Source organism: Gossypium hirsutum, chromosome A12 (assembly GCF_007990345.1).
Source record: "Gossypium hirsutum isolate 1008001.06 chromosome A12, Gossypium_hirsutum_v2.1, whole genome shotgun sequence".
In the NCBI taxonomy this organism is placed as follows: Eukaryota; Viridiplantae; Streptophyta; class Magnoliopsida; order Malvales; family Malvaceae; genus Gossypium; species Gossypium hirsutum.
The window spans coordinates 107,158,012-107,172,961 of NC_053435.1; the positions used below are offsets into that span (position 1 = coordinate 107,158,012).

Below are 14,950 nucleotides of genomic sequence, written 5' to 3' on the forward strand. Positions count from 1 at the left end.
CCGATATCTTTTCTTTTCCACGTTCAAGTCTCGTATTCAAGTCATCAAGATCTTTATAAAGAAATTTGATCGTCGTTTTCATTTATTTCATGTTATAATACATTCAACTAATGCTCTAAACAAAATTATCATTTTACCCATAAACTTTTAATTAATGACGATTTCATCCTTAGGTTAAAATAAAATAAAATTATTGCAATGTAATCCTTATTTCTAGCCGTTATTCTCACACAAATTGATAACAACCTATGAATTCTATAAAATGTCAGAATTTTTCATAATTTCAACACTTTTCAATTTAATCCTTAAAACATGTTTTTCCCTGATCTTGAGCTAAATTAATAATTTCATTCAATTTTATAATTTAAATAATAAAATAATCCATTTCATGCAAATTGGTCATTTCTAACATTTTTTTACAAAATTGCCCATAACATTTTACTTTTATTCAATTTAATCCATGAGCCTAAAACATACAAATTAGCCATGCTAGCTGAATATTCATACATATTTTCCTCCTCCTCCTCTCCATTCCACATCTTTAATTTATATAACATGCAACAAGTAACATTATCAATAATTTCACTATTTACTTATGTATATTCAAAACTGTCCATTTGCGTCATAGTCACTAAATTATTTATATCTTAAGCTACAGAACTCGAAATTAAGATCCGCTAATTTTCCCTGAAACTATACTTACTTATCTTATTACCATAAAATTTTCAAAATTTTTGGTTTAGCCAATAAGTACAGTTTATTCTTTAAAGTTTCCCCTATTCTGCTATCTGACAGTTCCGACCCTTCTTCACTAAGAATTAATTATCTCATCGTACGAGATTCGGATGATGTTCCTGCTTATTTCTATTGAAAAAAGACTCTTTAAGGATTTTAAACATATAAATTTAATCCCTTAATTATTTTTCCCCAATTTTTTATGATTTTCCAAATTCAGAACAGGGGAATCAGAAATCATTCTGACATTGTCTCACAAAACTTATTACATCTCATGATTTATAATTCCATTGCTTACACCGTTTCTTTTATAAGAAACTAGACTCAATAAGATTTAATTTCATATTTTATTCATCCTATAATTAGATTTATACAATTTTTGGAGATTTTTCAAAGTTAGACTATTGCTGCTGTCCAAAACTATTTTAGTGCAAAATGTTGATTTTCATTTTGCCCCAAATTTCACAGTTCATACAATTCAGTCATTACTTAATTAACCCCTAAATTAAACTAATTTTCTCAATTAATACTTTTCCTAGACATTATAAGTTATTTCATAACTATTGAAATTCAGAATTTCCACATAAAACTCTAACTTCAAACTCTTTTACAATTTAGGTCCCAAACATTCACTTTCTATTCAATTCTTTCAATAAAATCAGCATATAAACAATTTAAAGCTCTAATTCTATATCAAAATCATGATATAATTCCAGCACATATTCATATAAACTTTCAATTTCTTTCATAGAATCAAGAACTAATGAATTCAACAAATGGACCTAGTTGTAAAAGTCACAAAAACACAAAAATTTCAAGAAATAATCAAGAATTGAACTTACTTGCAGTAAAAATATGAAAAACCAGTTTAAGGGAACTCTTCCATGGTGTTTTTTCTGATGAGAATGCAGAAAAATAAAGAGAAATCTAGATAATTCCACTTTAGTCCTAGCTTTATTAAGTAAATTTTGCAATTTTTCAATTTTGCCCTTATTTTCTTGGTGATTTCATGCTCTTGCCGTCCAGCCCAAATAGAACTTGGGTCTATTTTCCTTTTAAACCCTCTTTCTTTTATCATTTAAGCTATTTAATCATTTCCCACAACTTTGCATTTGATACAATTTAGTCCTTTTTGTTCAATTAGCTATCAGTACTTAAAAATTTCTTGACGAAACTTTAATACTAACTTATTAACACTCCATAAATATTTATAAAAATATTTATGGCTCGATTTAAAATTCCCGAGGTCTTGATACCTCGTTTTCAATTCTAATTATTTTAATATATATATTTTGTACATTTCACTATTTCAAAATTTTTCCTAACTTCACATTTAACTTATACTCACTAAATTAATAATATTTCCTACTCATTTGTCGGATTTAGTGATCTCGAATCACTGTTTCGACACCACTGAAAATTAGGCTGTTATAGGCAGGAACTTCACCAACAACCAACTCGCCACTAGCCACCTTTTCCCGGGCAAAAAACAGATCAAGTTCAACATGTTTAAACTTGGAGTGCAGAACTGGATTGGCTGCAACAGTAACGACACTTGAATTATCACACCACACTGTCGGAGGATCAACAGACCTTAGTTTTAACTCTGTTAAGAGAGAAGTCAGCCAAGCAACATCACTAGTGGCAGCAGCTAAACTACGATATTCAGCCTCGGCCGTAGACCGAGAGACAACTTGTTGTTTCTTGGACCACCAAGATATAGGTGTATGACCATAGTACACACAGAATCCCGCAGTGGACCAACGATCATCAAAATTAAGCCCCCAATTTGCACCGGCATAATCGACCAACGAAAGCCGCTCAGACCGTCGAAAAAGTAAACCATAAGAAAGAGTACCACGCAAATACATAAGAATACGTTTTAATGCTACCATGTGCAGATTAGTGGGAGCATGCATAAACTGACACACCCTATTAACAGCATAGGCAATATCAGGCTGGGTTAACACAATATACTGAAGAGCACCAACTAAACTACGATATTCGGTTGGATTAGTAAGATAATCACCCTCATCCTTTGATAACATGGAAGAGTTGACCATTGGATATGAACACTTTTGGCAGTAGACATAGAACTCCGGGCAAGAAGTTCGCGAATGTATTTGCGCTGACATAAGTGAAGACTATCAGAGGAAGACCGACTGACCTCAAGCCCCAATAAATAATGAAGGTCACCTATATCCTTTAGAGCGAACTTGTTGTGTAGCTGCTGGACAAAATTATCTATTCCATCAGATGAACTGCCAGTAATAACAATATCATCCACATAAACAAGCACATACAAAGTGTAATCAGAGGTAGAACGAACAAACAACGAGGCATCTGATTTGGACAATGTAAAACCAGTAGAAATAAGAAACTGTTTTAACTTGTCAAACCAGGCACGAGGAGCTTGTCGTAAACCATATAAAGCTTTAGTCAGATGACACACCAGCGTCTCACCACTAGAGCCATGTTGCACAAAACTTGGAGGCTGCTACATGTACACGTCATCAACTAGATCACCATTCAGAAAGGCATTATTGACATCGACTTACCGGAGTGGCCAGCCCTTTGTTACAGCAACAGAGAGAATAACACGAATGGTAGCGGGTTTGACCATCGGACTGAATGTCTCTGTAAAATCACAGCCAGGCACCTATGAACAGCCTTTGGCCACTAATTGCGCCTTACGGCGATTAATTGTGCCGTCAGGATTTTTCTTTATTTTAAACAACCACTTGCAACCAATCGCCTTTCGACCAGAAGGGTAGAGTTAGCTATCAAAGCATCATATTCAGCTTGAACAGCCGACCACCAATCTGGATGAACAAGAGCCTCCTCAACAGAACTTGGCTCAAGGTCAATATTATCGGCACACAAAGCTTTGGGTTTAAAAATACCAGCTTTAGACCGAGTAATCATACTATGTGTATTGGTAGTAGAAACAGAAAGAAGAGAAACACGCTCAGCAGGAACAACGGAAGTAGCGGTAGCCTCGTCTCGAACACTAGTCCCTGAGGGAGCCGCTTCTTGAACCACAGTCCCTGAATCACCAGCAGAACTTCCTAGAGTACCCTCTGGTGGAGGTGCAGAAGGCAAACCAGTGTCCGTAGTAGTAAACGATCGAACAACAGGAACATACGTAGGATTACCCGGAGATGTCTGAGCACTAGTAGGAGACGAGAGCAGAAACAGAAATTGAATTTCATCAAACACGACATGCCGAAAAACAATAACCTTATCATCAGGTGTTAGACAAAAATAACCTTTATGATGCGCACTATACCCCAGAAACGTAGATGGTTGGGACTAAAACTCAAGCTTGTGTTTACCAAATGGGCGTAAGTGCCGAAAACAACAACAACCAACACTCTGAGATGATCATAAGTCGGTTCATGACCAAACAAACGTTGATAGGAGATTGTCCAGCCAAGACAGGAGTAGGTAAGCGATTGATAAAATGGACGGCACTACAGAATGCATAATCCCAGTACTTCATAGGTAGATTAGCCTGGGCCAGAAGAGCAAGACTAGTCTCCACAACATGTCTATGTTTACGCTCAGTGACACCATTCTGCTAAGACGTGTAAGGACAGGAAACACGATGAAAAATCCCCTGACGAGCCAGCACCGAAGAAAAAGCGCAAAAATCACCGCCCCAATCGCTTTGAAATTTCTTAATACACTTCCCAAACTGTGTGCGAACCATCTTCTGAAATTGACCGAAACATTCTACAGCCTGAGATTTACGATTGATTAGATATATCCAAGTAAATCGACTAGTCATATCAACGAAAGAAACGTAATACAAATTCCCTTCACATGGAACCACAGCCGGGCCCCACACATTAGAAACAACCAATTCAAACAAATCAACATACTCAGTACTAGAACGAGGAAAAGGCAATTTATGAGATTTTCCTTTCTGACACATAACACAAACATTATCAAGATGACTTTTATTTACAGTAATATGACATTTGTCAAGGATAGCCTTTATAATTTTAGGAGCAGGATGACCCAGTCTCTTATGCCACAAGCTAAAAACATCATCCACTGTAGAGGAACATTGAACAACAGCACTATGAGCAGACGAAGACAAACCACTCGATCCCGCTGAGAACTGATAGAGTCCATCACGAACTTGGCCCCGCATTAAGATTTCCTGTTAACGGCACCAGACAAAAATGTAATAAACTAAAATATTTAGAGACCTAATATGAAATTGCCTATTAGATTGGCTGCTAAAAAACTGTGCGACTGACTATGTTGCGCCACCAAGCCTTAAATAGGGATAATTGTTTTATAAACCCTTATTGTTTATTATTTTCTTTTTATTACTCTTCAACACCAAAAATAGAGATGCCTCTTACCAATTAATCTAAACAAAATTTTCTACTAAAATATATTTTCGCAAAAAAGCCGATTCCAACTGGAAATAAATTTTATTTATTTTTTAAAAAATAATTTTTCTGTTTAAATCATGTCTGATATAGTATTTAATGGAATTTATAGTTTTTTTTCTCACATTATATTTAGAAACTATAAATTTAATTAATAATTATAAATTATACATAATAAGATTTTTTTAAAACTTTTATAATTATCCTTATTATCAATTTGATTTACACACACAAAATAAAGTTACAATTATAATAAGATTTTTTTAAAACTTTTATAATTATCCTTATTATCAATTTGATTTACACACACAAAATAAAGTTACAATTATAAAGGCTTTAGAAAAATTTTATTGGTAATTGATAAAAGACCTCTTTATTTTTGGTGTTGAAGGAGAATAAAAATAATAATAAACAATGATGGTTTATGAAGCAATCCTTAAAAAATGGAGAATTTTCATATCAGGTCCTTGAACATTTTAATTTATCACACTTTAGTTTAATATCGTCAATATGTTAGACAGCACCGACAGAACACTGTAACAAATATCTATTTTTGTAATTAATCTGTTTCCTATACCATTTTCGTAATTAATTACTTTTTATATTATTTATGAAAATAAAACCTATAAAATTCCATTAACTTGGATTTTTTTAAAAATAAATTTATTTTCAATTATTTATTCAAAGTCTTACTCATTTCTAAATATAAATCGTTTCGATATTATCTAAATTAAATTAATCCATTGTAGCACTATGGTTAAAATTCTCGCTTTGAATTTCTGGGTGCAAATCTCTGTAGTAGAATATAATTTTACATTTCAGTCTTCGTGTGAAGGCAATTGTCGGATTTTTCTCATTTTAGTCGTTTTTTGAAATGTATTTCTTTTCCTTTATCTCGTGATAGGTTTAAAATTCCATTAACTTACGCTTTTTAAAAGAAATTTATTTTTAATTATTTATTCAAAGTTTTACTCTTTTCTAAATATAATAGTTTGAATATTATATCAACTAATCCATTGTAGCACCGTGGTTAAATTCTTGCTTTGAATTTTCAATTTCAAAGCCCGGCAATGGAATATAATTTTGCATTTCAGTCTTCGAGGGAAGGGAATTGTTGTATAATTTTCCCTTTATATCGTGATTGGTATAAAATTCCAGCAATTTACATTTTTCTTAAAAGAAATTTGTTTTCAATTATTTATTTAAAGTCTCTCTTTTTTAATGTGTTTTTTTTGCTTATGTGTTGGTTTTATTTGTGTCTGTTTATTTGAATATTTCTGGGCTTCTTTTCGTTCTTTTTGAATTTGGGATTCTTTTTATAAGTTTGGGTTATTTCTCTTATATTTTAGAGTTGAATTTGCTATCAAATTTGATCTATTTCGTTTCAAATTTCCTTGGATTTTGATTTTTATTAGTATTTTATTTCTGAAATTTCAATAATGAATGGGTACTTTGAATCGGCCCCATTGTAATACACAGAGGAATGCTACCACTTCTGTTCCTTGGTATGGTGTTTTCGTGTTTGTCTTTATATGTAAGCAAGGAACTTATTAGATATCAATGCTTTTTGTGTTCATAGATATTATTAAAATACAAGCAATATGTTTCCACTATCTTGAATTTTCTATTAAGATATTTTCCTATATGATGGGTGCTGCAGATGACTGCAATATCAAAGAGGGAAGGTTTCCTGGGATTTTCTAAGCCAAAAAACTCATGTAGATTGCAAGTGGCTTCACTGCTCATTCATACCTAAAAATAAACTATCTTTGCTGATAGGGGCATCATCTATTTGCTAGGTCTTTTTGCCTGCAATTCAGTGTTAAAATGTCCAAGCACTTTGGATCAATCTTTTAAATAGTCCCTAAGTTTCACTGCACACTAAGTTCTTTCATGGTGTCCGGCACTTAGATGACACTGGTTTAAAAATAACTGTTTCATGGTTTGACGGTCCATAAAGACTAATCTTTTAAGAGTTGATGACTATCCTCTGTCATTGCACCTAGCACTGTTCATTTTTTTACCCAGAATACTATATAATTTTCTTTATTTATATATGTTAGGATGTTAGATGAGTTGAAAAACAATGATTTTCTTGAAAGCTGTAATGGATATTTTATGAAATCAAAAAAACATTCTTTATTTTTTCTGAACTTAAAACTGCTTTGTGAATGATTAAATTCCCTATCTTATTGCTTGTTGTTTGTCCTGAAGGAGGATGCAATGTAGGGACAAGTTGGTTTCAAGTCACTTTCTTTATTTTTGGCTTTTGGCCATGAAACCTAGGTCATTGTCTTTTCATTCTCCGACAAATCTAGGGGGAACCTTTGTCTGTTTATTTTGTTCTTTTATAGATTGTCGGTAAATGAAAACAATATCATTTTCTTTTGGCTTCCAAGTTTTGAAGGAGGATATCCAAAACTCACCCACCACTAGAAATGGTAGTGGATGCAAAACCTTCAATTTTCCTTACCAATAGAACATATCAGATTCTATTTGCCTTTTCCCTTACCATTAGTGATATTTTCCTTTTTCCCCCTTGAGATTTTTAAGATATCTATTTAACTAATTCAAGGACCAAACTGCTTAAACGTGTGACAATGTGCATCATTTTTATTTCATCTATTTTTCCATGCCCTGTAATATCATATATGTTCACTGTCTTGTTGCGATATTGTCTTTTTGCCATGGTTATGCAATTATAATGGGAGTAGGCTAAAAGGTATAATCCCTCAAATATATGAAAAAACTTGAAAAGGATATCAAGAATACCCGTGTAGGATACATATTCATATCAACAGTCACTTCTGGAGTTCGGGGTAACATAGCTAGGAAGACATTTGCTACTCTTTATTGTAGTTTAAGACTTTTAAGTAGCATCTTGGATGGATTATGCTTGTGCATGAACCTGCTTTTCCTTTATTTCTTGTTTCACCTTTTATAGCCTATAAATTTATGAGAAATGACAGTTGTTTTAGTTTATAAAATGCTGCTTAAGATAAAGATTGGACTATGTACAAGAACCTAATTTCTTTCTTACAAGTTTGGCCAACAAGTCATCTATTTTGTAATGTTTAAAAGGAAAGTGTGGGGTAAAGGGGTTTGATGCAACAAAACAATATGAGTGCTATTGTGGGGTTACACATTTTCTGTTCCTTTTCTCCTTTTCCCTTTTCAATTATTAAAATCCATTGTCTCTTGCCAAATAAACCATATATAAAGCTGTTAGGAAGGAGGGATATTAAGGTATATATATGTTACATGAGAATTGGGGCCTTTGCTTGTAGTCCCCTTCTCTGTTTCTCTTGCATCCCTTTCATAGAGTGGAAGCCATGGAAACTTCACAACCCCTCTCCATTGAAAGCTTTTCATATAGTTGGTTAGTGAACCTAAAACCTTCTTTAGATAGTGTAGACAGCTCCCTTAGAGCTTCACTTGATGCATATGATGAAGCTTCCTTCATCGAAATGGACCCGAGGATGCCACCTTCCAAGAGGTTCTTCAGAAATTCTCAGGATTTTAAGTTTGATTTTCCTATTTCACAAACTCCCCTCACACTTGTTCATGCCGATGAGCTCTTTTCCAATGGCCATGTCATGCCTTTTTTCATTAACCCTTCGAAGGTGGAGGCGTACGAAGTCTCCGGTTCGACTTTGTTAAGAAATGGCTTAAAATTGGTAGTGGATTGTTGTTGTTGGTAGTGGGTTGTTGGTGGTAGTGGATTAGTGGATGGTTGTTGGTGTCCATTTTCAACCACAAATCTTTGCCAAAGTTTTGGACAATTATGTCCTTGAACTCTCTTATAAATAGAGAGGTTCATTAGCCATATTGATCATCCCAAACCAAGAGAGAGCAAAGCTTGTTCTTTGAAAGCTAGGATTTTAGCTTTCGGGTTTTCTATAGGGGTTGAGAGTTGTGAGGTTCTCGGGTTGTGTCTTGAGTGTAAAACACTTGTAATCTTCATCTTGTTATAGTGAAATTTCTTTTCGCCTCTGCCCGTGGACGTAGGCATTAAAGCCGAACCACGTAAATCCTTGTGTTCACTTTATTTTTCGTTCCGGTCAATTTACTTGTAGTCATATCGGAGTTCTCGAATCGATCCTTTCCGCAACAAATTGGTATCAGAGCGTAGTTGAAGGAGTGATAATATTTTCTGAATTGCCCTGTGACTGCAGCTTTGTCTGATCTTTCACATCAGGAAGAAAATATTATCATTCATTCAAAGGTTCCAAATTATGGCTACAAGTGTTTCATCGACTAAGTATGATGTCGAGAAATTTACCGGGAAAAATAGTTTCAGTTTATGGCGCATCAAGATGCGGGCAGTGCTGGTTCAACAAGGATTGCTAAAAGCATTGTCTGGTAAAGATAAATTACCAAGCACGCTTTCGGAAGAGCAAAAGGATGACATGCTAGAAAGAGCACATAGTGCTATTCTGCTATGTCTAGGAGATGAAGTGCTACGAGAAGTAGCGGATGAGAAAACCGCGTCCGGTTTGTGGCTCCGGTTAGAGAGCAAGTACATGATGAAGTCATTGACGAACCGGCTCTACCTCAAGCAAAGACTCTATGCCCTGAAGATGGAGGAAGGTACACCTGTTTCCCAGCACCTGGATAAATTCAATTCCATTATCATGGATTTGAATAATATCGATAACAAAATCGATGATGAGGACCAAGCAATAATTGTTTTGTGTTCTTTGCCTCCCTCGTATGAGAATTTTGTTGATACAATGATGTACGGTCGTGATGACCTGACTCTAGAGGAGGTGAAAAATGCCTTAAGTTCCAGTGAGTTGAGGAAGAAAATCACTGGTAAGGTGGTCGAAAACAATGAAGGCGAAGGCTTGGTTGCTCGAGGAAGATCCAAGGCAAAGGGTGGAAGTTCAAGTAAAAGCCATCCTAGATCGCAGTCCAAGAAGAGAATACAGTGCTACTACTGTAAGAAGTACGGGCACATGAAGGTAGATTGTCCGAAAAGGAAGGAGAAATCAGAATCACAGGAGCAACAAAATGATCGTGCGAATGTAGCTGATGCAGATTCTTCAAGTGATGCCGAGATCGTTCTTGCAGTATCCGACTCTTACGCTGGTGGGAGATGGATTCTTGATACGGGAGCTACATTTCATATAAGTACTTCGAAAGATGCATTCTCAACATACGAGAAGCATTCTGGTTCAGTACTAATGGGAAATGACCACGCATGTCAAGTCATGGGGATTGGCACAGTTCGTATAAAGATGTTTGACGGTATTGTTAGAACTCTAACTGATGTTCGGCACATTCCAGAAATGAAGAAAAATTTGATCTCTTTGAGTACGTTGGACAAGAAAGGCTTTCGGTACTCTGCTGAAGGTGGAGTTCTCAAGGTATTCTCGGGTGCTTTGACTGTGATACGTGGTAATTTGGAGCGGGGCCTTTACTTCCTCGATGGTTCCTCGGTTACAGGTGTTGCGGGAGTGTCATCATCAGATGATCTAGATTCTGACACCACGAAGTTATGGCATATGCGGCTCGGGCATATGAGCGAGAGAGGCTTATCGGTGCTAAGTAAACGAGGATTATTGTCTGGGCAGTGTACAGGAAAGTTGAATTTCTGTGAGCACTGCGTCTTCGGTAAGCAGACTCGGGTAAAGTTCAGCACTGGGATTCACAAGACAAAAGGCACAGTGGATTACTTCCATTCTGACCTTTGGGGGCCTTCTCCGACAATTTCTAAAGGTGGTTACAGATATCTGCTTACCTTTATCGATGATTACTCGAGAAAGGTTTGGGTGTATTTTCTGAAGAGCAAGTATGAGGTTCTCATCAACTTCAAGCAATTTAAAGCTTTGATCGAAAATCAAACAGGAAAGAAGATCAAGCGATTCCGGACGGATAATGGCTTGGAGTTTTGCTCAGGTGAATTCAATGAGTTCTGCAAAAATGAAGGAATAGTGAGACACCGCACTGTTCGTCGAACACCACAACAAAATGGAGTTGCAGAACGCATGAATAGAACTCTCTTGGAGCGAGCTCGTTGCATGCGATCAAATGCTGGGCTCGGTGAAGAATTTTGGGCTGAAGCTGTTAATACTGCTTGTTATTTGGTTAACAGATCTCCGTCAACAGCTATTGAGCTGAAGACTCCTGAGGAAGTATGGTCTGGTTCTCCTGCTGATTACTCTGGTTTAAGAGTGTTTGGCTGCCCTGCGTATGCTCATGTAAATGAGGGAAAACTCAAACCGAGGGCGAAGAAATGCATATTTCTTGGATACGGCCAAGGGGTGAAAGGATACAGGTTGTGGTGTCCTGATCCGGTTTCGTCCAAGTTCATCATCAGCAGAGATGTGACTTTTGATGAGTCATCCATGCTTCGATCCACCACAAATTCCCGGGAAAAGGAGGAGTCAGATAGAATGGGAGATCACGGTGTTGAGAAGCAGGTGGAGTGTCAGGTGGACGCTCCAATTCCTACGGAAGGTACTTCAGTCCAGGATGATCAAGTTGAGGTGCAAGATTCCGATGAAGATGAGTCACCTCAAGAAAAACCATATAGCATTGCCACTGGAAGAACGAAGAGACAAATCAAACCAAATCCGCGTTACGCTAATCTGGTGTCTTTCGCGCTCAGTGTGGCGGAGTCCATTGGTATAGAACCTTCCAGTTATAATGAGGCTGTCACGTGTGATGAGTCGGCACAGTGGGCAATTGCTATGAGTGAGGAGATAGAATCTCTTCACAAGAACCATACTTGGGAGTTGGTTAAGCCGCCAAGTAACCAGAAGATAGTTGGTTGCAAATGGGTCTTCAAGAAAAAGGAAGGCATCCTAGGGGTTGAAGCAACTAGATTCAAGGCACGATTGGTTGCTAAAGGCTTCACTCAGAAAGAGGGGATTGACTACAATGAAGTTTTCTCCCCAGTCGTAAAGCATTCTTCCATTCGTGTATTACTTGCCATGGTGGCCAAGTCTGATCTAGAACTTGAGCAGCTTGACGTAAAAACGGCGTTCTTGCATGGTGAGCTCGAGGAAACAATCTACATGCGTCAACCAGAGGGTTTTACAGTTCCTGGTAAAGAAGACCATGTCTGTCTATTAAAGAAGTCTTTATATGGATTGAAACAATCCCCAAGGCAGTGGTACAAGCGGTTTGATAGCTTCATGATTCAGCATGGTTACACAAGATGTGACTATGATGCTTGTGTCTATCATCGGAAGCTCTCAGATGGTTCGCACATTTATTTGTTGCTGTATGTTGATGACATGTTAATTGCTTCCAAAAACATGTCGGAAATCAACAAGTTAAAGTCGCAGTTGAGTGGTGAGTTCGAGATGAAGGATCTGGGTGCTGCCAAGAAAATTTTGGGCATGGATATTCACAGAGATCGCAAGGCGGGCAAGCTTCGTGTGTCGCAGAAGAACTACATTGAAAAGGTTCTTCAACGCTTCGGCATGGATAAAGCGAAAACTGTGAGTACTCCGTTGGCACCACATTTCAAACTCTCTGCAGAGTTGTCACCACAATCTGATGAAGAAAAGCAGCAAATGTCTCACATTCCATACTCGAGTGCAGTTGGAAGCGTGATGTATGCAATGGTTTGCACTCGTCCAGACATTTCACATGCAGTTAGTGTGGTCAGCAGATACATGAGTTGTCCTGGCAAGGAACACTGGCAGGCCGTGAAATGGATTCTCAGGTACTTGAGAGGTTCTGCAGATTTATGCTTGGTATATGATCAGAGTGACTGCACTAGCAGTGTCACGGGCTATGTGGACTCTGATTATGCTGGAGATCTGGACAAAAGAAGATCTCTGACGGGTTATGTTTTCACTTATTCTGGAGGAGCCATTTGTTGGAAAGCTGTGTTACAGTCTACCGTAGCCTTATCTACGACTGAGGCGGAATATATGGCGTTAGCAGAAGCAGTGAAAGAAGCATTGTGGATGAAAGGTCTAGTAAGCAGTTTGGGTTTACAACAGGATTTCACTGTTGTATTTTGCGATAGCCAGAGTGCCATACATCTGACTAAAAATCAGATGTTTCATGAACGGACCAAACACATTGATGTCAGATATCATTTTGTTCGGGAACATGTTACGCAAGGTGACATTGTTATCAGCAAGGTTGCTACCGAGAAGAATCCTGCAGATATGTTAACTAAGGTGATCCCTGCATATAAGTTCAAGCATTGCTTGGACTTGATAGGTATTCGGGATTGATTAGCGCCAGAGAGGCGTTTGGAAGAGGTGATCCAGTTCGAGGAATTCACTATGATGTTCAGCTTGGTAAATTTCAAGCCAAGGTGGAGATTTGTTAAGAAATGGCTTAAAATTGGTAGTGGATTGTTGTTGTTGGTAGTGGGTTGTTGGTGGTAGTGGATTAGTGGATGGTTGTTGGTGTCCATTTTCAACCACAAATCTTTGCCAAAGTTTTGGACAATTATGTCCTTGAACTCTCTTATAAATAGAGAGGTTCATTAGCCATATTGATCATCCCAAACCAAGAGAGAGCAAAGCTTGTTCTTTGAAAGCTAGGATTTTAGCTTTCGGGTTTTCTATAGGGGTTGAGAGTTGTGAGGTTCTCGGGTTGTGTCTTGAGTGTAAAACACTTGTAATCTTCATCTTGTTATAGTGAAATTTCTTTTCGCCTCTGCCCGTGGACGTAGGCATTAAAGCCGAACCACGTAAATCCTTGTGTTCACTTTATTTTTCGTTCCGGTCAATTTACTTGTAGTCATATCGGAGTTCTCGAATCGATCCTTTCCGCAACAGACTTCATCCCTGCCTACTACCACTTCACATGCACCAGATCTCATGGTTCCGCCATGTAAAACGAGTCACCCATCTTTGACAAGGTGTCGAAGATTGTCCAAGCGGATATTTTCCAAGTACTTGAACTTTGTTAGGCCATTATATAGAAGGATATTAAGAGGAAGCAAGTCAAGTGGTAGAGCTGAAAGTGTTGATGCAAGAGTTCATTCAAGGAAGAACTGGGTGTATTCAACCACAACATCTCCTCGAATCAGCGTCGCATACTCCGCCGACGAGTACCGAAAATCATGTGATTCTGAAAGCTCAATATATGAGGCAGTTCTCCATTGCAAAAAATCAATCGGTATGATCTTTTTTTCCAATTTCCTTTTGCTTGTTTGATAATTGTTCCATTAGAAAATCAAGCTCTAGTGCTGATATTCTTTCATGTTTCGTTTTCCAGGAAAATGAATGGACTAGAATCCATTTCAAATCCACATGAAGAGAAGAAATAGGTGGTCACAAGAAGATTACTTGGCCACTTGTTATTTGTCCTTTTCTTTTCTGTTCTGACATTGACAATGTACAATTTGTACTGTAAGGATGTTAAAAGCTGTGAAAATGTATTTGGCCATTGAATTCTGGCCCTCATGAGGAAAAAAGTGTAGGGGCTCACAACTTAAAAGGAAATCTCTCCTTTATTTCTGTAAAGTTTTAAATTTATGAAATGATAAGGAATTTCTTTTTGTTTCGAGGATACATCTCCTTTTGCTTGCATAAATATTGAGCATCCATATGTATAATAACAGCAGCATCCTTTTGAATCCAAAATATTGAATATATTTGCAGAAATTCACTTTTTCCATTACCAAAAACCTCCTCCTGGATCATATATATCACTTAACAAGCATTTATTTGATTTTATTGAAGTAAAATAACTCTAAAAAACAAGGTATATTAATTTCATGAAACATGTTGCATGGATTTTCAAAACATAATCATGTTTAGGGCTCTTCCAATGCTGATATATTTTGCAGCAGTTTTGTAGGATACGATTTTCATGCATGCATGACATGA

The 14,950-nt window shown here is 37.0% G+C and overlaps 1 protein-coding gene across 1 annotated transcript; it reads left to right on the plus strand.

Annotated features, from left to right (window-relative positions):
• Positions 1 to 8,256: 8,256 nt before the first annotated feature.
• Positions 8,257 to 14,627, plus strand: LOC107942353 (probable membrane-associated kinase regulator 6). The gene is made up of 3 exons (XM_041083688.1): positions 8,257 to 8,793; positions 13,897 to 14,237; positions 14,337 to 14,627. Exons 1-3 carry the CDS (start codon positions 8,474 to 8,476, stop codon positions 14,342 to 14,344), a joined length of 669 nt encoding a protein of 222 aa, XP_040939622.1. The 5' UTR covers positions 8,257 to 8,473; the 3' UTR covers positions 14,345 to 14,627.
• The last annotated feature ends 323 nt before the right edge of the window (positions 14,628 to 14,950 follow it).

Coding starts and splice junctions, on each gene's coding strand:
- LOC107942353 (XM_041083688.1), top strand. CDS start 8,474: ATGGAAACTTCACAACCCCTCTCCATTGAAAGCTTTTCATATAGTTGG. Junction 8,794..13,896: donor TACGAAGTCTCCGGTTCGAC/TTTGTTAAGAAA, acceptor TCCGCAACAGAC/TTCATCCCTGCCTACTACCA.